Source organism: Thamnophis elegans, chromosome 8 (genome assembly GCF_009769535.1).
Source record: "Thamnophis elegans isolate rThaEle1 chromosome 8, rThaEle1.pri, whole genome shotgun sequence".
NCBI classification, from domain to species: Eukaryota; Metazoa; Chordata; class Lepidosauria; order Squamata; family Colubridae; genus Thamnophis; species Thamnophis elegans.
The window spans coordinates 2,764,239-2,789,999 of record NC_045548.1 but is presented as its reverse complement, the minus strand read 5'-3'; the positions used below and the strand labels follow the sequence as shown (position 1 = coordinate 2,789,999).

At 38.8% G+C, this 25,761-nt stretch overlaps 1 protein-coding gene across 2 annotated transcripts in view; it reads left to right on the top strand.

Annotated features, from left to right (window-relative positions):
- Window positions 1–22,418, top strand: part of LOC116512412 (3-ketodihydrosphingosine reductase-like) — a 28,418-nt gene extending 6,000 nt beyond the window's left edge. The window contains exons 2-10 of one of the 2 annotated variants that reach the window (XM_032222880.1): window positions 3,975–4,064; window positions 7,112–7,168; window positions 12,109–12,174; window positions 12,265–12,360; window positions 14,260–14,451; window positions 15,706–15,789; window positions 18,738–18,821; window positions 19,642–19,743; window positions 20,843–22,418. In XM_032222880.1, coding sequence (XP_032078771.1) covers window positions 3,975–4,064; window positions 7,112–7,168; window positions 12,109–12,174; window positions 12,265–12,360; window positions 14,260–14,451; window positions 15,706–15,789; window positions 18,738–18,821; window positions 19,642–19,743; window positions 20,843–20,953 — 882 coding nt within the window. In that variant the 3' untranslated portion in view covers window positions 20,954–22,418. The remainder of the gene's footprint in view (window positions 1–3,974; window positions 4,065–7,111; window positions 7,169–12,108; window positions 12,175–12,264; window positions 12,361–14,259; window positions 14,452–15,705; window positions 15,790–18,737; window positions 18,822–19,641; window positions 19,744–20,842) is intronic. The other variant, XM_032222881.1, reaches the window with a different exon arrangement.
- The last annotated feature ends 3,343 nt before the right edge of the window (window positions 22,419–25,761 follow it).

Sequence of the window (25,761 nt, the reverse complement as noted above, 5' to 3'; positions counted from 1 at the left end):
CAAGTAATCAAAGAGAGTACCAAGGAATCCCAGATATTTTTGCTTATTATCATTTTTATATCTCAGTCTTTATTATGGAGCTCCAGGCAACCTATGTAATGTTCTCTCCTTATCACAGAGAGTTTAGCGTTTCCTAGCATACAGGTAATTCTCAACTTACAACCGGTTGCCTAACTTGATAGTTTGATATTGAGAGTTTATATTTCTGTGGCATTATAGAAAGATGCTTTTTTGCCATGTTATAACTGTGGTTTTTTTCCCTTTAGTTTTAATACACGTGCCATTGTTTTTTTTTAAAGTTGTCACCTTGTTTATTTTATCTTAATTTTAATTTAAAAACTATTTTCAGAAAACTAGTCATTTTTTGCATCATAGTTGACAAGTACAAAAATGCAACCTTTTCCAATTTACCATATTTTTCAGAGTATAAGACGTACCGGACTATAAGACGCACCTAAATTTTAGAGGAGGAAAACAAGGAAAAAAGTATTCTGAACCAAATGGTGTATTAATATATTATTTAATAAAATACCAGTGTAGCAGAATAATTTTTACAACCACATATACAATACAATACAATAGCAAAGTTGGAAGGGACCTTAGAGGTCTTCTAGTCCAACCCCCTGCCCTAGGCAGGAAACCCTACACCTTCCAGACAAATGGCTATCCAACATCATCTTAAAGCCTTCCAGTGTTGGGGCATTCACAAAAATAGAGAGCCGAGGTGGCGCAGTGGTTAGAGTGCAGCACTGCAAGCTACTTCAGCTGACTGCAGTTCGGCTGTTCAAATCTCACCGGCTCAGGGTTGACTCAGCCTTCCATCCTTCCGAGGTGGGTAAAATGAGGACCCAGATTGTTGTTGGGGGCAATATGCCGACTCTGTAAACCGCTTAGAGAGGGCTGAAAGCCCTATGAAGCGGTATATAAGTCCAACTGCTATTGCTATTGCTAAAAGGGGAAACTTTTACTTTTTAATTAGATGAAAGCTGCAGGAATTTTAGAGTCGGCTTTCACTAGTTGTGCCAATAGGATGTTTCCAATAAAACTGTTTTTTGAGGAACTTGCCTGCCTCACAGTTCTCCTTTCTATGGCTACATTACTTGGAATGCTGACCTCAGCATCTGTTTCAAAACTTTAATATAGAAGTGACGTAAAATTGTAAATGCTCATCAACAAATAAATTAAGACAGATTGCAGGGTTTCAGAAAACTCTAGTGGTTAAGATTTTAATGGGGGAAAAATGTAGCCTTTACAGCCTCTTTCCATTCTTGGCAATAGCAAAATTAATCAGCGGCAGCAGTTCAAAGTAATAATACTTGAAAATGGATTATTAAAGGCACATAATGACATTAGAATTTTAAAAAATTAACTTACGATAACCATGCATATAACATTTAAATAGACGCCATTTAAAATAGTGCAATATTGCTTACAAAGTAGGGGGTGCGGTTAGTCTGTATAGGTATTTTTAATTGGTTTGAGAATATAATATTGTTTTCAAGCATACAGTATATATTCAAAAACAGTCTCAGAGAGAGGATGCATGTCAGCAGGAAGATAGGCATGCCATAGGAAGAAAAACATCCAGTTGTTTCCTACTTTTAGAATATTTATTTATAGTTAGTAAGCTATTATATTAATAGACTTGAACCTATCTTGAACCAAAAATACTATCTTAAGAACCCATATTTTGATTGATAAAGTGTTAACATATGAATTTAAAAGATATTTCAGCTTCAACTATTGTTGACTGAGTACATTTAAAAACCACTGTTTCCTATCCCTTTAGAACAATCAAAGAATACTGATTTACTTCTAAAATCATTTTACAATATTAGGAGTAAGTTTCAGGAAGTTTTATCCTGAAATCTATTACTTTAGCATTTTATTCTGAGAGAAATTGTGACATTCATGAATTACATTTATTTTTTTTCCTTTGGAACGTAGTGTGTTTTTAAAAAAGATAAAGGCAAAAATTTAAACAAATATAATAACTTTCTTCTACCAGCTTTGGTTTTTTTTCCCTCTCTTTATCCTTCTCTTTTACAGGCCCAAATATACGTAGAGTTTTATAGGAAACATCTTCTGACATGGAGGCAGATTTTCAGAACTGTTTTCATAGTTATCTCTTCAAACTTTCTTTAAGCTTAGAACATCAAGGAGCCTAAGGGATTATTTAGATTTGGTACTGAATGCTCATCATATTCCCCAAAACCAATATTCATCATTTGGTAATAAATGTACAACATCTATGTTTGATGTCCACCATCATTTCTTCCTACTAATATCACCTATCCTTTTCTCAGCCTGCCTTGAAGAAGTACTTCGCAAACTAGGCTGGGCAAAAGATGGAATAAAAATCCATTTTAAATATTTAAATAGAAATATTTAAATCACTTAAGTTTTGCATATAATGTTCTCCTATCACAAAACCCAGAAGAGCTACAAAGACACCTACAATCTCCAGGGATCCTCACAAGACGCTCCTCGTACAGCAGGCCACCCATCATCTACTCCACATTCGGGCCATTCAACCTGTCCTGGGGTTTTACTCGCGTCTCTTTATCATGCCGAAGTCTTCAGGGGGCTGGAGAACAATCCTAAATCTCAAATTTCTAAATCAATTCATTAGGTACAGGAGATTCAAAATGAAGCTTCCAGGGGGTTGGCATCTCGAGCAAGGTACCAAGTAATGAAAGTCTGCCACGTTGATTCGTAGATTCTGTTAGTGGCTGGGTGGCGAGAAGCCTGAATAGCCTGAATTACATTCTCACAAAGGTTAGCTGCCCTCAAGACCGCCCGCTCAGCCTTCATGCGGTCAGGCAGAGCCAGGACAGGTTGCGATGGTGAATGGAGCCCTGATGGAGAAGGGACGGTATCATTGGAAGACGCCATGCTGGACCTACTGAGAGATTGACCAGGTCCACATATCAGGGAGAAAACAAGTGTTTTTTTAAACACTAAAAAACTTTAATGGACTTTTTGTTAAACGAAGAAAATGTCAAATGATGTTTTATGAATTTTATAATAGAAACGTGTGAAATACAGGTAGTCTCCGATTTACAAGCATTTGTTTAGTGACCAAATTTACAAGGGCACACTGAAAAAGTGACTGAGGGCTGTTTTTCACACTTATGACCGTTGCAGCATCCTCATGATTCTGTGATCAAAATTTGTATGCTTAGAAACTGGTTCATATTCTTGATGTTTGTAGTGTCTTGGATTATGTAAACCAATTCAATTAACAACTGTGTTACTAACTTAATAACTGCAGTCGTTCACTTTAACTGTGGCAAGAAAGGTTATAAAATGGGCAGAACTCACTTAACAACTGTCTCCCTTCGCAACAGAAATTTTGGGCTCAATTGTGGTTGTAAATCAAGGTCTTATCACTAAGGGATTGAAGGGCTTTCTGGGAGAGTTAAGAGGGAGAGAAGATCATAGGTTTGTTATTATGTGTTGAAGAGAAGGTTGAAAGTCATACTTTATAATTTTCCCTTTATTATTCCTTGCACTTGTTTATTTTGTGAATTTTTATTTAGATTCCTAATTTGTGGCCAGATAACTTTATGTCAGTCTGCCTAGCTATCTGTAATTTTTCTTTAATAGTACAGTTACAGAGAAATGCCTCAACGCAATTATGTGCAAATATACCCCAATTATATCGTATCATGACTTATAAACAGAATAGTAGATTAGGATGTAGATAAGTAGTAGATTGGAATGCACAAATGTATTAAATAGTTAAGTTTAAAATGAACTTGATTATCCACGTAGGCAACCTGAAAGCATTTATATTATTGTTTACCATCTTCATAGTATTAGCCATGGACCAGGAATGACCCATTGTATATGAAAGGAAAATGCTGGTGCATGCAAGTGTGGGGCTCCTACTTGGAGTTCTTATTTCCAAGAACTGTACAATGAGAGATTACCAACTTCATGACTTTAATCAATATCTTCTTTACTTAAAGGTAACTGGTGGTTCCAGTGGCATTGGGAAAAGCATTGCTATTGAATGCTTCAAGCAGGGTGCTTTCGTAACACTGATTGCAAGAAACGAGGTACATTTTTTAAGTTTGTTTACTTAGTAATGGTCGTGGTGTAACCTAATTACGGGTTATTAAACAACAGTGACTATATGGGCTATATGTCTACTGTCAAACTTCTATTTTGCATATGGAAATGGGCAAGTCTTTATTGGTGGAATTCAGCAAGTCCCTACTGCAATTTTTCACTGTAACCCTACAAGGCTTATGGGTGAAATGGTTACTGCTGTAGAAGCATTTCTATACTAAACAGAATTTCACATTCAAGGTGCTGCAAAACATGAAGTGACATTATGTGGACCTCCTGAGCTCCATTTTTGCTGGCAGAGGCACTTTGCTGTTTCGCGGGCCTTTCTTTTGCTGTTTCCAGGGCGGCTATGCGGGTCAGATATAATTTGACATTCCTGATCTAGTCTCTGTATAGTTTAGTCATCAAGAAACATTGCGACCAGTTCCAAGGCCGTAGATAGTATCTCCCCTTTCAACACGGCCAAAGCCGTGACGAGACGATGTGCGATCTCAAAGCTCTGAGACCGCAGTCGACACTTTTATTGCTGGGGGTTCCCAACGGACCTAAATCATCCCGAAGAGATGGTGAACAGGAAGATTACATCTTGCTGATCTCGGGGATATCGCAAAATCTTCGAGAGAAGCAAGGAAAAGTCTTCTGCTGGTAATAAAAATTCCAGTCTGTCAAGACTGACACGGAACGATGTGGAAAGAGAAAGTGTTTCTAGCTGGTGAGAAACTTTTATTGTTAAAAACAACGGACTGCCTATAAAATCTAAAAACTAATTTAAATCAAAGAATAGAAGAACTTAGCGGCGAATCTGATTTTTGTAATGGTTCTGGACAGTGGTTAAACTCTTTCTTTCTAAATGCTATTTCCAAAACAGTTTTATGTAGTTGTCATATCCTCATAACAGTCAACATCAAGGCAGCTAATACATTCGCAGAAATAGGCCTCAGAAGCAAGCTCAGGTGAAGTTGTCAGGGCAATGCTCCCTTTTGGCTAGCTCTTCCACAAAAGCTGCCTAGGACTCATATCAGCTGATCTTGCTGCAATTGTCACTAGAGGCATTGTTACTTTTCATTAGCAGCCAGAAATAAAAGTGTAGGAAGAAGCTGGAGCTCTCAGATCAGTGGTGGGTTTCAAAAATTGTTCGAACCTACTCTGTGGGTGTGGCCTCCCTTTGTTGGAGTGGCTTGCCGCCCATGTGACCAGATGGGAGTGGCTTGCCGCCCATGTGACCGGATATGAAGATGCCGACGACACTTGTCAGAACCACCTTAAATGACCTCACACACAGCACTGGCATGCATAAGAATATGATGTAAACTTGTTTTTTAAAAGGCATCTTTGGTTTGTGTTAAAACAACTTCAACACACGCAATGTTCTGATTGCACCACAAACGCGGTAGTCATCCTTACCTTTCACAGAGGCCCTGAGTTTTATAAATAGGAGCATGATAGTGCAGAATAATCATATCCAAGGACCAGTGGTGGGTTTCAAAAAAATTTGGAACCTCTTCTGTAGGTGTGGCCTGCTTTCCGGGTCCACTGGTGGAACCTCTTCTAACCAGTTCGGTAGATTTGACGAACCGGTTCTACCAAATAGGTGCGAATTGGTAGGAACCCACCTCTGTCTCAGATGTTTAGTGCTCCCACATCAAGCTCCACGATTTTGGACAGAAGTTGTGTTCTCTTTCACTAAAGAAACAATTATGGATGCTCCATATCTATTTATGTTGTTTTGTGGGTTTGAAAACATTATTGTTTGGTGCTATGCAGCTATTTACTGTGCATTATATATTAAAAACCTTTTTAATTCTAATTTTGGAATTTGTAACCTCCAGCTTTTTATGATTGAATCAAAGAAGCAGACATGAACTTTAATTAAAAACATTAATAATGGCACAAGCGACAATACAAAAGCACAAATAAATATAACCGTTTAAGAGCTGAACATGAAATATTAATTTTCAAGTTAAAAATGTTAAAATAAAATACAAAAATGATTTTGTTTGCACTGGTGTGTATCTGATGCTACAATATTATATTACTTTTTTAAAGTCATATAATTGGCTAGAATTATATTGGCTAGAATTCCAATATGTGTTGGTGACATTGTGCTGTTTACAGACTAATAAAGTAGGGATGTGCAACAGAGGTGGTATTCAGCAGGTTCTGACCAGTTCTGGAGAACCGGTAGCGGGAATTGTGAGTAGTTCGGAAAACTGGTAAATAACGCCTCCGACTGGCTCCTCCCCCATCTATTCTCCGCCTCCCGAGTCCCAGCTGATTGGGAGGAAATGGAGATTTTGCAGTATGCTTCCTCTGCCACACCCACCAAGCCACGCCCACAGAACCCGTAGTAAAAAAAAGTTTGAATCCCACCACTGATGTGCAGTACATCTCACTATTTGGCATTGCTTAAAGAAGCTGCATCTCTTTCTGGACTCAGAAGGTAGCCTCTAGCCCAGGAAAACCTTTGAGTTGAAGAGGTGCTGAGAGCATACCATGACTTCTGAAAAGTCCATTGCCCCATCCTGAAGATGCTTCTTAACGTGAACATGTGGTTGAGTTATAATATAATGACTCTTAATTAAAGGGCCAATTACCATTTCCTGCATTTCTGTTACTTTTCTGTTGCCATTTGGAATGACATATGTCATGTGGACGCCTTATGATAATGATTGTTTGCTTCTTGGGAAGTAGAGATCTCAAGAAGAAAGGTTGCCCTACTGTAAACTTTTACATCTTAATAAGTTCCATGGAACACAATGAAACTTCTGAATATACATTGAAGGGCTTGTATTGTACATGAATATAGACCTAATTCAAGTCAAACTTCTGAAAATGGAGTTAAATGGTTGATTTAGCCCTAATTGGCTGAAAAAGTTACTTGCATGTTATAGAACTTGCAATGCATTATTTATACAGATGGGTTATATGCTAGGTGGTAATTTTAAAAATAATTTAAAATATATAAATTTAAATAATGCTATACTTCAACATAATACTTTAGTTGCAAGTCTAAGATGTGCTTATTCAATTCCAGAAGCGTCTTTTGGAGGCCAAGAAAGAAATTGAGACATTTTCAGTTAATGATAAGCAGGTAAGTTTCTGCTTTCACTTTTAACAATACTCCTCTCCTCCTCCTCCTCCTCCACTACACACTTAGAGTAAATGAAGTGTTTCTATCCTATCAGATGTTGCAGACGAAATGTGATGTAATAGTTTCTAGTCGTAAAACTAAAGCATTTGGCAAATAATTTCATAGATAATCTGAAGCTTGTTTGTTAAAGAAAAGGAAATCCTAAATTATATAGCACCCAGAAGGTAGAAATACAGACTTATTTTGAGGGAGACATGTAAAAGTTCCCAGCTGTATATTTTCTGAAACTAATGGGATTTGCATCCTTCAGTCAATGTCTTTAAGGCATAGGGAGTTCCCAGAATAATTATCTTATTCATGATAGAAGAAATAGACTAACCCAGTGTTTCTCAACCTTGGCAACTTGAAGATGTCTGGACTTCAACTCCCAGCATTCGCTGGCTGGGGAATTCTGGGAGTTGAAGTCCAGACATCTTCAAGTTGCCAAGGTTGAGAAACACTGGACTAACCTATGTTCTATCTTTGGAATGAATAACCCATAATAAGTACCTCAAGTCAGTAGTGTAAGTGGCTGAAAACCTTAGAGATCTTCGTAGCTTACTACCTTATGTCCACTAAATAAATGTGTTGAAATCGGAGAGGTGTTTATTAATCAATTCCTACATTCCTTGTAAGCAGAATCAACAAGTACAGCAGAGTAATCTACAGTAGCATATAGTGGATGATGACTATATGAATGCACATTAATTCAAGGGAAACAGGGAACCCGTGACTGAATTACTATTTTTCATTATTCACTGTTTCATTCATTCATTCATTCGTTATTCGTTATTTCACTGAATTACAATGTTTGATTGTTGGTCAAGCTGCAGTTGATGGTAGGTAAACTTCTGTGACCTCAGGAAGGCTACACTCTTTATTTCTTCTACTTGTAGTTTACCTCTTCTATATTATAGATCAGGCAGGCAATTAATTTTCCAAAGGGGCCACATGTGTAATTGGGAAAGATATTCCTGCTGCCACTCGCCCGCCCCCCCCTCCCCTGCTGCCAGCACTCTGCTACCACTGCCTCCCCACCACTCCATCTGCCACTTGCCACTGCAGGCCAGACAGGGGCAACCAAAGGGCTGGATGTAGCCTGCGGGCCATAAAATGAGTGAGCCCTAAATAATAAGAATATGTAATACAGTCAAATGTCCCATTTGGTTCACTGACAAATGTTGCGCTCGACAAAAGTGCGCCGATGAAACCGCGGCAAGAAAACCACGAGGTTGAAATCGCGCCGACGAATGCGTGCAGAAGCGCGCCAATAACAACGCGCCTTCAACAAACAAGTAATAACTATCTAATAACCCTAACCCTGAACCTAACCCTTACCTTAACTTAAATCACCCTTTGTGGGCGCGGTTTTGTCGGCGCGTTGTGGGCTCGTTTATGACGTTGCGGTTTTGTCGGCGCGCTTTTATCATGTGCGCATTTGTCGGGTCACGGTCCCATTTAATATCAAAAGCAAAAGATCAGGACTATAGATTAAGTTGTAGTTCAGTAAGACTTATTACTCAAGCTAGTCCCAAGAGTCTTAACGAACTAAATTGGTGCTAGATGGAATTCAGGCTGAGCCTGGACTTGGCAACACAAGGACTGTAAATAGATGACGTTTAAATCCATCCCTGAGCTCTGTCTACTCTTCTCCTACATCTACCCAGTTGTAAAAATATTTGCAAATAGTATTTTTATTTCTGAGTCTCCCCTATGAATAAATACATGTGGAATGACTTCTGATCGTGTATCTAAAAATGCTGTCTGTTTATCTATTAACTCGACATGCAAAGCAGGGTTTTATTTGAGATAGCAATAGTACTTAGATTTATATACCGCTTCACAGTGATTTTACAGCCCTCTCTAAGGGGTTTTACACAGTCAGCATATTGCCCCCAACAATCTGGGTCCTCATTTTACCCACCTCGGAAGGATGGAAAGCTGAGTCAACTTTGAGCCGGTGAGATTAGAACCGCTGAACTGCAGCTAGCAGTCAGCTGAGGTAGTCTGCAGTACTGCACTCTAACCACTGCGCCACCGTGGCTCATAGAGATGTAACATAGTTCAGGTTGTTTTTTTTAAGGGGGGGGGGAGATTGTTAGGTTACAGTACAGTTGTCTCTCCCGGTATCTTTTTAAAAACAAGAATTTTCTCTAATTAGAATCTTTTGGAAAACTGTGTATTATACATTTGAGTACTCATAGCTGTCTATTAATGCAAACGTTTTGCTGAGGTGCTTGCTTTTAGAATGTATTGAATGGTTTACAATGACTTTGGCATTAAATGTGTTATTTAGCTGTATAAAGAACAAGGGATGAGCTAGCCCATCCCTATCTAATCAAAATTCCCACAATGGTCAGCCATACATTAATAAGCCCATAAATACTCACCTACATAATAATACCTTTCTAGTTGTTTTCCTAGCAGCTGCTTCCAGGAGGCGGGTCGTAACTGCTATTTTTCATTGACACAATAGTTGCATCCTGCAGGAAATCTTTGTCCTGATAAAATAAAGCTTAGACATTCACCTAATGCCTTAATGACTAGCCAAAATCTGTATTTGCAACCACACTTAAGACATTTTTCAAATAAGGAGGGGTGGACTCAGGATGATGCCAACTTAAGTTTAGTAATGCTCAAGGCATGAATGTAAGTGTTTCTGACTCACCAGTGACACATCGGGAAAACATTTTATTTGCTATCCACAACTAATTTTCTTGAAAGCATGTTTGTTTGAAAGCCAGTTTGGTGTATAGTAATGGTTGAGGTACTTGCCTATCGTGTTTCCCTGAAAATAATATCGGGTCTTTTTTCTTTTTACCCCTGAAATAAGCTCTTGGCCTTATTTTGGGGAGGGGGGGGTATTATTTTTGAGGTGCAAGAGGCACCCCAACAGGAAACAGTTAGCAATAGCAGTTAGACTTATATACCGCTTCATAGCGCTTTCAGCCCTCTCTAAGCAGTTTACAGAGTCAGCATATTGCCCCCAACAACAATCCGGGTCCTCAATTTACCCACCTCGGAAGGATGGAAGGCTGAGTCAACCCTGAGCCGGTGAGATTTGAACAGCCGAGCTGCAGAACTGCAGTCAGCTGAAATAGCCTGCAGTGCTGCATTTAACCACTGCACCACCTCGGCTCCTTGTTGTTGGAGCTAAGCAGCCACCATGAGAAAGACTTGGCAAAATAGCTGGCTCAGTTCAAATTGGATCCGTGTCAGTGTTCCAAATATCATCCGAAATTAAATCAGAGTCCAAGGCAAAGTATTGCTCAAAGTTCCAATTTATTAAGAGAGACATGTTGGCATATCTATGAAAACCCGAATCTGGAAGCTTCCCAGGTTTTCCTACCCAGTTGAAAGTTCATGATCTTGTCCCCACACCCACAAGTCCATCTCATGGTCCAATCTTCCACTGCCACGCTGGCAGCTTCCACCCATCCAGTTCCGGTCAGGCTCAGAGCTGTCGAGAACAAAAGACGACCTTGGTTTCTAGAAATGAATTTTATTTTGACAACAATGTGTTCTACTCCTTACCATTCCCCCCCTCCCAATTCCCCACTAATGAAACAGCATAGTAGAAAAAAATATTAGTGTGGCAGGCCAAAGATCCCAAAAGGCTGCAGGCCTGGCAATCTGACTGAAAAGGAGTCTCAGCAGAAGCACCTCACTGAGGACTACGAGCATAGGCTTTCCAAGCAGAGGGAAGATTTGGGGGAGTGCAAGGCCAGGTACCAGTGCCCGGAGACTCAGCGGGCTAAGATGGTCAGCCAGTTCCAGGCCATGAGGCAGTCCCAGTGTTGTTAGCTCTTTGCCACCAGCAGCACTTCCTTCCAGCCTTCACCCAAAGCCCACCACCAGGAGGCTGAAGCAGACCCCTCAGGTCAGAATTTCTGCCCCCCTTCCAACACATACAAAAAGACCCCGAAGGGGGAGACTCTCTGCAGCAACACAAGCATTCATTGCACGTATCCGGCCCAGGGACTGTAGTTTGAGGACCCCTGATTTAGTGCACTATAAAAAATTCAAATAATTTTTCTGTGGACCTCCAAAATTTTCTCGTGGTCCATGGACCACCAGTTGGTGATCACTGCTTTGGAGAATAGGTTGATCCCCTCTCCTTTGTAGCGACCCCTTAGATGTTGGAACACTACTATCATGTCACCCCACGTCTTTCTTTTCATTAAACTGACATACCCAATTCCTGCAACTGTTCTTTATATGTTTTAGACTCCAGCCCCCTAAACATTTTCGTTGCTCTTCTCTGTACTCTTTCAACATCTTTTTTTTACATCATGGTGACCAAAACTGGATGCAGTATTCCAAGTGTGGCCTTCCCAAGGCATTATAAAGTGGTATTAACACTTTATGTGATCTTGATTCCCTCTATTAAGGCAGACAAAGACTGTGGGTTTTTTTGGTAGCTGCAGCACACTGCTGGCTCATAAGTAAGTGATATTCACTAGCACTCCAAGATCCCTTTCTCAGTTACTATTCTTGAGCCAAGTACCACCTATGCACCTACCTGTGCATTTGTCCACAATGGTATAAGGTTTCCTGCCTGAGCAGTGGGTTGAACTAGAAGACCTCCAAGGTCACTTCCAACTCTTACTCTGTTAAATAATAAGAGCGAGGTAAAAAATTTAATAAAATAAACAAATACTGTTCAAGTCATATTTTAAATTTGGTAACCTAGGGGTAAATATGTATTTTACAAGTTTTTTTATGCAGATAATAATTCTATAGCTTCTTACATAATATGGCATTTGGGAAAGTAGAAATAATTCGAAACGAATAAAATGGTAAATTTAAAATGGTTGTAAATTATGAAAACAACATTCAACATTACAAATCAGTTGAATTGGGGGGGGTCATATAATTCTTAATTTTTTTTTCTCATATAGGTTGTGCATTCTATTTCTCTTGATGTTTCCAAAGATTATGCAAATGTGGAGAAGTTGCTTAAACAAGTAAGAGAACTGTGGCTTTTATTTTCATATTACGATAGAGATATTCTGTTCAAATAGTAGCATATAATTTGTGACACCGATGTCTTTTAGGCTCAAGAAAGATTGGGTCCTGTTGACATGCTTGTTAATTGTGCTGGAACATCAATAACTGGAAAATTTGAAGAAATTGATACCTGTAGGTTTGAGGTAAGTGGTCCTAGCTTAAGTCTTTAAAAAATCCTTTTCTGTTTTATTATATTGATTATTTATATCTTATATGGAAGCGAGGTTACCAAAAATTAAAACTTCTCAAGGACCTTAAAGACAACTTATATAAATGCATCTGTCCCTAAATTATATGAAATGAAATATTAAATGTTAAATCTTTCTTTAAAGTACCGTATTTTCACCCATATAACCCGCGGGTTATATGCGGTTTTTTTACATGCACAGCGCCCCCTGCGGGTTATATGTGTGGGCGGGGTATACGGACAATATTTTACACGATCGGAGGCTTGCACAGGCTTCTTTCTCCGTTTCTTCCCCCACCCCGATCTCAGCTGTTTCCTTCTCCTCCGTTCCTTTCCTCTTCCCCAGCTTGCGCAGGCTTCTTTCTCCGTTTCTTCCCCCACCCCGATCTCAGCTGTTTCCTTCTCCTCCGTTCCTTTCCTCTTCCCCAGCTTGCGCAGGCTTCTTTCTCCGTTTCTTCCCCCCCCCCATCTCAGCTGTTTCCCTTCTCTCTTACTCGTCGCGGGTTATATGCGTGGGCGGGGTATACGGAAAATATTTTACACGATCCCGAAAACCCGCGGGTTATTCGTGTGGGCGGGTTATTTGCGTGGGCGGGTTATATGGGTGAAAATACGGTAGGTATCTCCAACTGTGACCTATGGATAGCACCTGGCCTTGGATTATTAGTTAATAATGAGCTCCACATAATTATAAACTTAACATGATGATGTGCATTTATATACATTAACTATATCAGAGTACTCCAAGCTTTTTGGCTTTTCAGACTGACAGGAGAAAGAGAGAGGATGGTCCCATGCTCACGCAGGTCCATTTGTACGAGTAGTGGGCGCGCGCACGGTTGCTTGCGTGAGTGGGGATGCGCATGTGGTCACCCATGGTTCACATGTGTGGGAATGCACACACGGTTGCCCACTGCTGATGCAGGTTCCCACATGCACATGTGGTCGCCCGCTGCTTGTACGGGTGGGGATGTGCACATGTGCTCAGTTGCCCACCATTTCCACACCCTGATTCCATAAGACTCAAGGCCCGGTTATGGGCCCCGGCCCGGGGTTGGGGGACCCCTGAATTATATTGTATATGTTATGTCTGGACCAAGACGATTCCTCTTCACTCAATGTAACCCAGGCAGGCCAAAAAATTGGACCTGCCTGATAGAAAGTATACCTGTGATTTGTTCTATTGTTACTACTTATGTTCAATAAGGTTGAGTCTTTCCTACTTACATTGTAACCTTATGAATATTATTGGATGCTTTTATGTGTAAATTGTTGCAATACGAAACCAATTTAATCGTTTAAAGTGTTTTGTGGATGTGTGGTATATTAATTAAGAGAAAATATAACAGCGTCGTTTTTAAAAGACGAGGTCTTGTAGATACTGTATAGTTTTATAGTCGTTTCTCATTTCTTCAATTAGTAGTGAAGACCTATTGTTGGGAATGAAGTTAGGTTGCTTGTAACTGTACTGATAAACATGAGAAACTTGATAGTGGGTTTCCAGAACTACACTTTCAAATGCTTTCTCGAAAGCTTCTTCTTTCTTGGGAGAAAACCCAAGAACATAAACCACATTGGGTATCAGAGTGGCGATAGAACTGAGTGCAATAAACGCCTTGGGTTGTTTTTACAAGATTGTAAAGTCAGTGCATTGCACGGAACAATATTTTGTTGTGGTTTCATTATAGGTTTTGCATAGGATTATGCCATTAAGTAATTCAGATTAAGACTGCTGAAACCTAAGTGTGACATTATAAGCCAGCACCATACCTGTTTTAATCTTCCTACACATCAGTGCAACCTGTGCCAATTTTATTTTGAAAGCAGCTGACACTAATGTATGTTTTATCTACAGCAATTAATGGCTATCAACTATCTAGGTAGTGTTTACCCAACTCGTGCAGTCGTTGGTAAAATGAAGGAGAGAAGAATGGGGAGGATTGTGTTTGTCTCATCTCAGGCTGGACAAATTGGTCTTTATGGCTATTCGGCTTATTCTGCAACAAAATACGCTCTTAGAGGATTAGCTGAATCTTTAAATATGGAGGTATGATTATCTTTCACCAGTATTTATTATTTTCAAAGTAAATAGTCATCACCTGTTATAGCAATAGCACCTTAGACTTATATACCACTTCCTAGTGCTTTACAGCCCTGTCTAAGCCCCTCTCTGACTTTTACAGAGTCAGTATTTTGCCCCCAACAATCCGGGTCCTCGTTTTATCGGCCTTGGAAAGATGAAAGGCTGAGTCAACTTTGAGCTGGTCAGAATCGAACTCCTGGCAGTGAGCAGTGAGTTAGCCTGCAATAATGCATTCTAATCACTGCCCCATCACAGCTCGTATACCATTTAATGCAAAAACTTTTTCTACAGTTGTTTTTTTGAAATGTTTGTGGCTGAAACCAAAACAGATTTTGAAATTTTACCATACTTGAATTATTTATGGTGAGCACAAAGTAGAAAAGATGATTCTGCTTTGAAGGCCATCAACCCTTCAACCAGGAAAACTTAATTCTTATAGGATTTACCATTTTCTATCCCTCAGAAATTAGGGATAAGGACCAAGTAATTAGTAAAGACTGAGCATGGAAGCAAAATAGTATTCTTAGATGGAGAAGGTTGCTTAGAGTAATTTATACTGTAGACTAGAACTCTCCATTTATGAAATATTTCTGAATTATTACATAATTTAACACAATATTGCTAAATTATGTCTCTTCCATTCTGTGCATGGCATAGTGGCAACGCTAATTATCTCAGTCTGGCAACAGAATATTGATACTTTTCAAAAGTAGTCTCTGTTAGTGGCATGAAAATAAACTTGCCCTGTTCTATAAATGTATTTAAATAGTCATGCCAACATTATGACCAGGTTCAAAAGTAGGATTTTTTTTTCTTTTTGTAAAATATAGATGAATAATTGTATGCTTATAAGCCAGCATCATTTCTTATGATAAAAGAATACAATTTTTAACATCTTAAAAAAACACAGGCAGAACATAGAAAGTTGAAATTATAGTTCACATTCAACTCCGTGTTATTTTGTAACTTGCAGTAAACATCCCAGGTTTTACTGGGATTTATATGTTTTATAGCCCCAGTAATATCCTAATTGCACTACTGATTTGTAGCAACAAATATCTTTTAGAATAAAATATGAAATAATTGTATACAATGTAGGCTGGCAACTATAAGGCAAATATATGCCTTTTCTTGCATCTCATCATCTCTTTTTATTAAGATTAGTAAGCATGGAGCTCTCAGATTACTATAACATAAACTGAGTATTTTTCTCAATAGGTGAAGCCATATAATATAGGTTTGACCATTGCCTATCCTCCGGATACAGACACCCCTGGCTATGCAGAGGAAAGTCAGAACAAGGTAACTTCTTCTAGATCAGTGTTTCTCAACCTTGGCAACTTGAAGATGTCCGGACTTCAACTCCCAGAATTCCCCAGCCAGCATTTGCGTTCGCTGGCTGGGGAATTCTGGGAGTTGAAGTCCAGACATCTTCAAGTTGCCAAGGTTGAGAAACACTGCCTTAAAGCATTGATAAGATCCACGTACATCTTGACAGCATGTGTCTCTCTCATTCTCCGCCTCATCTCTGGGTTATTCAGTTTTCTGTTTGGCAGAGATCCTAACCTACATAACTTTTGAAATATGTGCGATAGGATCTGTGAGAAGAAAATCGAGGCGGGTGTATTACAGATAAGTTGTGTTTACCATTACAAAGGAAGCTACAATCAACTTTAATTAAAGGAGAAGGGAGTATTCTGTTGGGCATAAGGAAAGTTCATGCAAAGTGCTTTTCATTGAAAGGGAGAGGACAACTTGAGTTCTGCTGAACTTTGAAACTTCACTGCATGGGACTTTTAGGAAAGAAATGGATCATAGTGGAATGAAGAACTGGCGAGTCTTTTTATATAGGTAGTCCTTGACTTATTGCCACTCACTTAGTGAACATTAAATGTTACAGTGGATCTCTCCCCCCACCCCACCCCCATTTCTGCAATTCCATTACCGCATTTTGGGCATTTGAAACCAACCCCACATTTATGACCATTTGCAGCATCCTCCAGTCCTCCAACTGCAATTTGCGACGTTTTTGCCAAAAAGTGCTGTTTGCTTTCATTTTCAGTAAAAATGCCCCATAGTGAACAATGGGTTTGCTTAACAACCATAGGTATTTTGCTAATGACTGCTGCACAAAAGTTTTACAATTTTCATGACTAATGACCGTAGAGGCCAGACTCTGTAAGTCGAGGACTACCCCGTAATTCCTCTGGTCAAGAACTTGCAATCGCTCACAGATGTTCCATACAATTTTGCTTCTCGTGTAGAGATTAAAAGACAACGGTCTCTAGAGCAATGCGCTCCCCCCCCCCCAACCTTTTGGGCACCAGGGACCGATTCCGTGGAGAGAGGCTTTTCTATGAACCAGAGGAGGCATGGTTTCACATGCTGCCTGCATCCCACGGATAGGGTTTCGCTTGTTTGCCCGGTCCAGTTTCTGGCATGCTGGTGACTAATGCCGGTCCAGGGGTTGGGGACCAGAGGTGGGTTCCTACCAGTTTGCACCTATTCGGTAGAACCGGTTCGTCAAATCTACCGAACCGGTTAGAAGAGGTTCCACCAGTGGACCCGGAAAGCAGGCCACACCTACAGAAGAGGCTCCAGAATTTTGTGAAACCCACCACTGTTGGGGACCCCTGCTCAATAGGATTTAGAGCTCTTGGAGATGGAGTACCCCAGTGGTGGGATTCAGCCAGTTTGCACCTATTCGGGAGAACCGGTTCTTAACTTTCTAAGAGGTTCAGAGAATCGGTTGTTGGAAGAAATCTCCTTTTGCTTTTTTTCCGCTTTACAGGGCTAATCCTGTAAGGAAGGCAGGAAGGAAACTATTCTGGTATTGTTTCTAGCTTAATCTTTATTGCCCTGCTTACAGAAACTGCCTCTCCGGTTAACCCTTATGACATTGTAACAGCTAAGGCGAAGCGCCCATCGACCTGAGTAATGTTGAGTTGGCCACGCCCACACGGTCACATGACCACTAAGCCCCGCCTACCCACCTGGTCATTAGGACAGAGAACCGGTTAGTAAATTATTTGAATCCCCCACCACTGGAGTACCCATATTTTTCCCCAAATCACATTTGGTGCCTGGGAAAGGATACTTGGTTTACCCACATACTAATCACTTTCAGAAATTGCTTGTTAACTGCTTTTCAACTATTGGGATTGGCAGGTTTTAAGCACCGGATACCTTTCCATCAGTCCTTAGCAAAAGAAATTTTAAATAGAAGTTTTAAGGAGTGAGAAAAAATATTTTGGAATAAATAGCGAAGTGGTGATTAGAATTTGGAAAATTACAGTACAAACATATTAGGGATCCAGATGGATTTGAAATAAGATTTTGAAATTAAGGGTAAAAAATATTCCCTGTGGGAAAATGCTGTGGATTTAAAAAAAAAAAAGATATGATAAAAGAGGCTTTGAGGGTTGGCGTCTAAAGGGAATCTAAAAATTATAATTACAAAAGAAGAGATCCAGAAACGGAATAAAGCAAAATACTCATAACTTTGGAAGAATTCAAAGATATTAGGGGACGGTGTGCTCGGAACTTTTAAAATGTCTTCCACCATAAAAAGGGAACTTTAAAAGGCTAGGGAAGAGAGCAGGTTTTACTGTGCAAAATTGAGATTCGAATGTGGATTTTAAAATGTCAGATCCCAAGAACGATATGCAAAAAGATGTTGTGTTGGATTTACAAATGAAATGTAACAATCAATAGAGATATACAAATGATAAAACACACTGACCTAGATTAACTTTTGCACTTGCAAAATAAAGTTGCATACATACTTGTACACATCCACTGTTTTTTCTATTTTCTTTTTCTGCAATGTCTATTTTTTACTTTTGTTTTATTTTTTAAAATAAATTTGTATCTTTTAGTTTATGTTTTTAAATGTAAGGTTTAATAAAATTGCTGTAAAACATGAAAGTTCTTTTTCTTTTAAAGGAAATTAAAAAAGCTTGCCGAGTCAGAAAAAAGGAATTATCCCTGGGTGCAGATATATGATTATAAAAATGGTCAGTGGGCACAATAAAACACTTCATTATTTTTAGTTTTGCTCTCAGTAACTACAAAAAACGAATAATATATTTTAGGATTTAGAGATACATATATGTTGGATCACCCTTGGTGCATCTGTTTTATTTAACAGAAAGGTTTCAGATGGGTGTTTTTTGTGGCTAATTTGTCAATACATTTATCTTTTATATATATATATATATATATATATGATCTTTGTATTTCTATTTAAGCTGTTAGAAACCAAGCTTATTTCAGAAGCAACCTCAATCTGCCAACCTGACCACGTTGCCAAAATTATTGTTAAGGATGCTGTTGTAAGTAAAATATTACCTTTTATGCATGACAAGCAAACATGGGTGGATTATTATTAGTTGGGGGGGAACCAAAACAATTATACTTTTCAAAAAATTGATTCCATGCATAGTAACTTTTCTCTCCAAGTATAAAAATTGAAGATTTAATACTACAGTATTGAGTAGCATCAGAAATGTAGTATCTTACATTGTTAAAAATTTTTTAAAAACCTCTCTGTTCCAAAGGGTACCAAAAGCTAAAATGGATATATAAAAATATAAAATGGGTAATGAAATTGGGGCAGTACTGTGTGTGTGTGTGTGTGTGTGTGTGTGTGTGTGTGTAAAAAGTTGGCTTTTCCAGCAAGCCAGCCTGACCTGAAAAAAACAAATAAATTATTGATCACTGTTAATTTTAATTCGATTTTTTTTTTTAAAAAAAAAATGTCATTGTCAATTTTAATTGGGTTTGGGATATTCTATTTAATTTTTTTTAACTTTTGTATTATGTGTTTCTTTTAATGTTGTACGCCGCCCTGTGTCCTTGGGAGAAGGGCGGCATATAAATCTAATAAATCTAAACCATATATATATATGTGTGTGTGTATATGTGTGTGTGTGTGTGTGTGTATATATGTGTGTGTGTGTGTGTGTGTGTGTATGTATGTATATATGTATGTATGTATATATGTATATATATACATACATACATACATACATACATACATACATACATATATATATATATATATATGAATGATTTGTTCTTTCCCCCAAAGTTCTTCACACGATGGAGGAATTGTTTTGATAATTATTGGTGTTTTGTTTGGTTTTATGACAGCAAGGAAAATTTACTAGTTCCGTTGGTGCTAATGGTCACATGCTGACAATATTGACTAATGGAATGGCCCCAGTTTCTTCCATTGCTGAACTCCTAGAGTCGGTAAGAAACAAAAACAAGAGAAGAGGCATCGTTTTTGGAATTATTGTGGTGCTTTGTAATGGCCGGAGTTAATGATGGGGGCAAATCCAGTATTTATACGATTAGGGTTGATCTTTTTCATAAAGTTCCATGAAACGTCTAATTTGAATCTTACTTTTTTGGAAGTAGTAATTCAGAGCTTACAGTGAAAGATAAGGCACTCCATTTATTTTTTGATGGAATTAAATTCACATTTATAAAATATGTACTCATCTGTACTGGAGGCTATTTTCTATTTTTTTTCCTTTTAGCAATAACACCATCCCTTAATTCAGGAAAGTAGAATATTTTGTCTGGTAGGCTAAAATCTTTCCTCTCCACTTGAGAATTGTTCCATCCATCCCAGTGCCCTCTTGCATGAACAATTCGTAATTCGTAATTTAATTCGTAATTTAATGACCTTATATGCCGCCCAATCCTGGAGGACTCCGCGCGGCTTACAAATACGAGATAAAATAAAAATAACAGATAGGGGAAAGAAAACGAAAACAGTTTAAAAAACACAACATACATTCGGCTTAGCTGGGGGTTGGACCTGATTTATAGATCAACAGCCCCAGGCCTACCGAAACAGCCAGGTTTCAGTGGCTTTTTGGAAGGCCGCGAGAGTGGGGAGGGTCCGGATCTCTGCGGGTAGATCGTTCCACAGAGCCGGAGCAGCTACAGAAAAGGCTCTCCCCTGAGTGGTTGCCAGCCGGCATTGTCCGGTCCACGGCACCCGGAGGAGGCCTAGCCTGAACAAACATGTAGATGTAGCCACGTAGGTTAGCCAAGTATTTTTTACCTGTACAAGAGAACAAAGTTAATAACTGAAAGTCTCATGCACGGAGATATAGGTATTGCTTGATATAATTTCTTCCGACTCACCAAGGAAATTGGGACTTAGATTAAGTTCTTAGACTTTCATTTCTCTACACCTGATTTAATCCATTAGAATTGCGAAATGCCTATTGGGCAAAATATGTCGAACTATATTATTTCCTTTGCATGTAATGCAATATGTGATTTTTGCATTTAAACAAAAAAAACTTAACGTTGAATGTGATTCTTTCTCTGACAGGTGATGTTCCTGGGTGTTTTCCGCTTGGTCAGCCTGTATTTTACAGCAGGTTTTGACAGCATTGTTCGCCGTTGCATGATAGAAAAAGAGAAATCTGAAAAGACAGACTGAAGTAGAACCATGCTTTGAACTGAATCCTGATTAGAAAGGTGGACGATTTGTTGTTAAATAGGACCATAGAGATATATATTCTCATAGAGATATATATTCTGAAGTGATGGTAATCCTCAGTGGTGAAAGAAGGAAACAATGAACAATTCCAGAAAATGGGCTAATGAACAAGACTGCTCCTTTTTTTTTATTTTCTGTTATTTGAAATAATAGATCTTGCCTTGGGAATGAATTTATGAAAGAGCAAAGCTTCAGAGTGCCCTTTTTACTGTTAATTCTGCACAAATACATTGTTTTAGCAGTGTTGAAGTATTTGTTCAATGGTAAATTTTATCCAGAACTGGATAAACAACTTGGCATTTTTTCAATTGTTAAGGATTACAATTCTCACAGATGATTGCCATTGTCCTTGCTGTTGCCCCTCACCCTCCTTTCCTGTCCCCTCCAAGCCTTGGAGAATGTATGGTTGCCTGACCAAAACTAAGATACAATTATCACGTTTCCGTGATGTAGAACAGTGGTCTCCAACCTTGGCAACTTTAAGACTTGTGGATTTCAACTCCCAGAGTTCCTCAGCCAGCTTTGCTGAGGAAAATGGGGATTTTCCAGGATCTCTGGTTTTCCCACAAATCTAGGATCAGGCAAACCCACATCCTTTCTTCCCCCCTTGGATAACTAACCCAATTTGTTAGTTTTTTGTGCGACAGGGCCAAGCAATCGCAAAAAAAAAGCCTGGGAAAGGATGGAGGGATGCACGGAGGGGAGTAACCCAGTTTAACAATGCATCGTGGATATTTTGATGCTGGCTTAACCCTTTGGAATTAATTTAAAGGGAAGAGGGGAGATAGAAGAGGGTGGGGGAGGTCAAAGCTTTGCTGGCTGAGGAACTCTGGGAGTTGAAGTCCACAGGTCTTAAAGTTGCCAAGGTTGGAGACCACTGATGTAGAACACAGATGAACTACCTCAAATCTAATCCTTATTTTGTCATGCAGTTGGAGTTGTCCGCCCGTACTGACACTTTAAATAAACAAAGCTATTTTTGTACAATTTAAATTGTGGTTAGTTATATGAAGAAGACTATATCAAATAGGAGAACTAACCTTTCATAGGACAGTCCCGTTGGCTTTAATACATCAGTCAAGAATTGGTAGATTTCCTCCAATTAGTTCTTAGGACCTGGTCTAGTAAAATCTGGTAATTTCTGCTCTTGAGTGCATAGTTTTGTGAAGTATTATGTTCTGTTTTATTAAGCACTAAACCTGAATGGCAGAATTTTATTAATATGTTCCGAAGTTTCCCTGTGTGGCAGCAATGAAGAATATTTTAACTGTAACAAATCTTCGGGAAAAATGAAGGACCCATGACTCTCTGAGAACCTGGGATGTCTGTGTGTATTTTTTTTCTGTTTATGCCTTATGCCTTGACTATAAATAAAACAGATGTAATGTGTTGGCACAATTATAAACATTGTCTGTAATTTAATTCATACTTTACCAACTCAGGTGGGCTTACATTGTGTAATGCAAATGGAAAATTATGTTGTATGCTTGATGCTCTTAAACATTGCACAAGAACACGCTTGGGTTAATCCTGTGTGGTAACGTCACTTGTAATATTATCTTGAGGTTTTAAACATAGGATGTCAACATGTAATATTTTTAAAAAGCCTTTAGTGTAGCAATCCCCAAGCTTTCTAGCTCTGCGGACTGGCAGGGTGACAGGGCGTGGTTGCATGCACAACCTAATTCCACATGTGCGCAAATGAAGCTTTCCGCATTCACCCACCACTTGCACAGCCTGGTTCTCAACGCACTGCAAACAAATACTGATCCGCGGACTGGTTTAGTGAACTTGTTTTGTTGCGTATACTTTCATTGGTGCCAATTCTTTGTTGATTTCAACAGTTTCATAAATAATTTCTGCTATATCTGTCATTTCCAAATACCAAATGAGCCGAGGTGGCGCAGTGGTTAAATGCAGCACTGCAGGCTACTTCAGCTGACTGCAGTTCTGCAGCGGTTCAAATCTCACCGGCTCAAGGTTGACTCAGCCTTCCATCCTTCCGAGGTGGGTAAAATGAGGACCCGGATTGTTGTTGGGGGCAATATGCTGACTCTGTAAACCGCTTAGAGAGGGCTGAAAGCCCTATGAAGCGGTATATAAGTCTAACTGCTATTGCTATTGCTACCTTGGTATTTTTGTTACATGCTTAACAGAATGTTTATATGACCCATTGTCATGTTAAACATAGGCTAAAAATAAAGGGAGGGTTCAAGACAAAGAAGAGCTCACATTTTTAATATTACTTGGAGGAAATCTTGTGGGCCTTGACAGTTCAAGTCCATTACTGAGTCTTCTAAATTGTAATAACATTTTAAAACATTATACCCAATTCAATTAAGCAACCACTCATACATACTCAGGTTTGTTTTGTTCTGTTTTTGTACACAAGCACAAAACGATGTGTGCATCTGGAAATGTATTATTCAGATACAAGGACTTCTGTATTTAGCCAACTCAGTTGCTAATTTGAAAGGATGAAGATGGTATAATCATAGTCTTCATAAATAAGCCTTAAGCAATATACTCTTAACATCTCATGCACTTGAAAGTTCAAATTTCACTCCCATAAGTTTCAGATAAACTGTATGCTGGGAGAAAAGCAGCTACGTTTTTGTTTGTTTTTTAGAATGTTTTAATTGGAACTGTTAAATTAGAACCGGTTAACCTGATTGCTATACTGACTGTATGCCAGAGTAGGTGCTAGCAGCTGTAAAAGACCACAGAAGCTAGTAAATAAGGCACTTGGTTCAGCATTGAATTCTCCGTACTGTAAAAGATGTTAGAAATACCACAAACAGTTCGAAGAAACAAGACTCTCTTGCATTTCTCCATAAAAGCATGTAATAAACTTGCTGAAACCTATGAGTTTTTTTGTAAGGTCATTTATGGATGGATTTGTTTCTTCAATGTTGACCTAAAATCAGTTACTCCATTTCTTCAACCTAAACCTGTGTGTGTGTGTATGTATATGTATATGTATATGTATATCTATTTAGAGTTACCCAGCTCAGCTGATAAGGAGTCGAACTCTGTGGCTTAGTGGTTAACACATCTGCCTAAGATGCAATACAGCATAGGTTCGAATCCCAGTAAGGGTATGGCTAGCTGATGAGAGCTAAATAGCTTGAAATAGATCTATACTAGTCTCCCTTTATTTATTTATCAGCACAAATACAACATAATTTTCCCCCTAAATAGTTCTAACTGGCTTTAACTTTATTTAAAATTATGGCTCGTATTTTATAAAAGTAGAGTTAATAATAAAGGAGACAATAGGTCATATATAAATGTATATACTGTGAAAAATGTTATGCACTTTTAATGTTGAATACAGATAAAACCCATTAGTGCTTAGCTTTTTGCTGTGCCAGAGTTGTTATGCATTTTCATATTTTGTATTTTATTAAATTAAAAAAAAAATACATTCCTCTGCGCCTTTCCTCAAAACTGGTTCAACTGGTTCTCCTGATCCTGCTGCGTAAATGTGTTTTTATTAATGGCTGTCATAGTTGTAAGGACTTAGAATACTTTCCTTATTTCTAAAGAGATTTTTAAAATGAATTCCGACAGGAAGTGGAGACAGCTGGGGGGCTCCTTCTCTCTCGTGTCTGCCATGAAAAAATATGGGGAGGGAATTTATGGGCCTTGTTCGCTGAGTTGGGCAGACAGAGGAGATTGAAATGCATTAGATCCCATCAGAGAATCCCAAGTACTATGGTGGTAAATGGGTAGAGAAATCTGGATTGCTGACTAAAATTAAACTGCTAGGACAGGTCCCGCTCGGAGCAATGCAATAATCAATTGATTAACGTGACCTCTATTCTGTTGTGCTCATACTTTTCTCATGATCTAACATGTTATGATACTAATCACAAAGTCTTCTTTAACATATTTTTAGAAGGTATTGAAACATTCCATTGCATAGCAGTTGAGATCAAATCTCTTTTAAGCTATCTTTTTCTTGCTGAAAATCAATGCTTCCAATTATTTGATAGCTAGTAGTCTAAGGGAGTTGAATTTTGGTAGGAAAATGTTTTATATGATGGAATTATTTTTGTCCCTAAATTGTGATTCCCAGTTAAGGGAACCCGCGTCCTCTCTGTTTTATAGGGAAAAGAAAATGGCACTGTCCTATGCTAGTTTTTAGTTTGCTCACAATAGTGAAAAATTGGCAGATATAACTCCACAAGCCCCATACTATGGCTAGATGCGCTGTCTCTTCTTAATTTTTTTCCTACAGTGATGCTAAGAATTGAATTGTGATTGAATTATAAAGTCACGTCAGGGATCTCGTAGATAAGATGCACTGGGCATTTTTATATATTCTGCCTTTCCTTAACATTTCTTTGCTCATACTATTTTTAAAAATATTATTTTAGCTTTTATTTTATAAAACAGGAGATCGCATGTGTATCACAAGTGGACAAATTTTGATGCTGAGTTTTGGCAGTTTTAAAAACCCAGCCACATTTTAAGCACTGACTGCAGTTGCATTTGGACAGCAGAAATCCAGGTAAGTGTTAGCGCGGTAAAGTGATGGACAAAATTCGCAGGAGAGGCGGGGTTTGACATCGCAACGACACGATATGCAATCTTGGGGCTCCAGGGTTGCTGTTGATATCTCTGTTGCAGGACGGTCCTTTTTGGATCTAAACCGTTCTGAAGGAACGGTGATAGAGAAGAGCATGTCCTACTGATCTCAGGGACATCGCAAAGTTCCTGATCGATCTAGGAGAAAGCTCTTT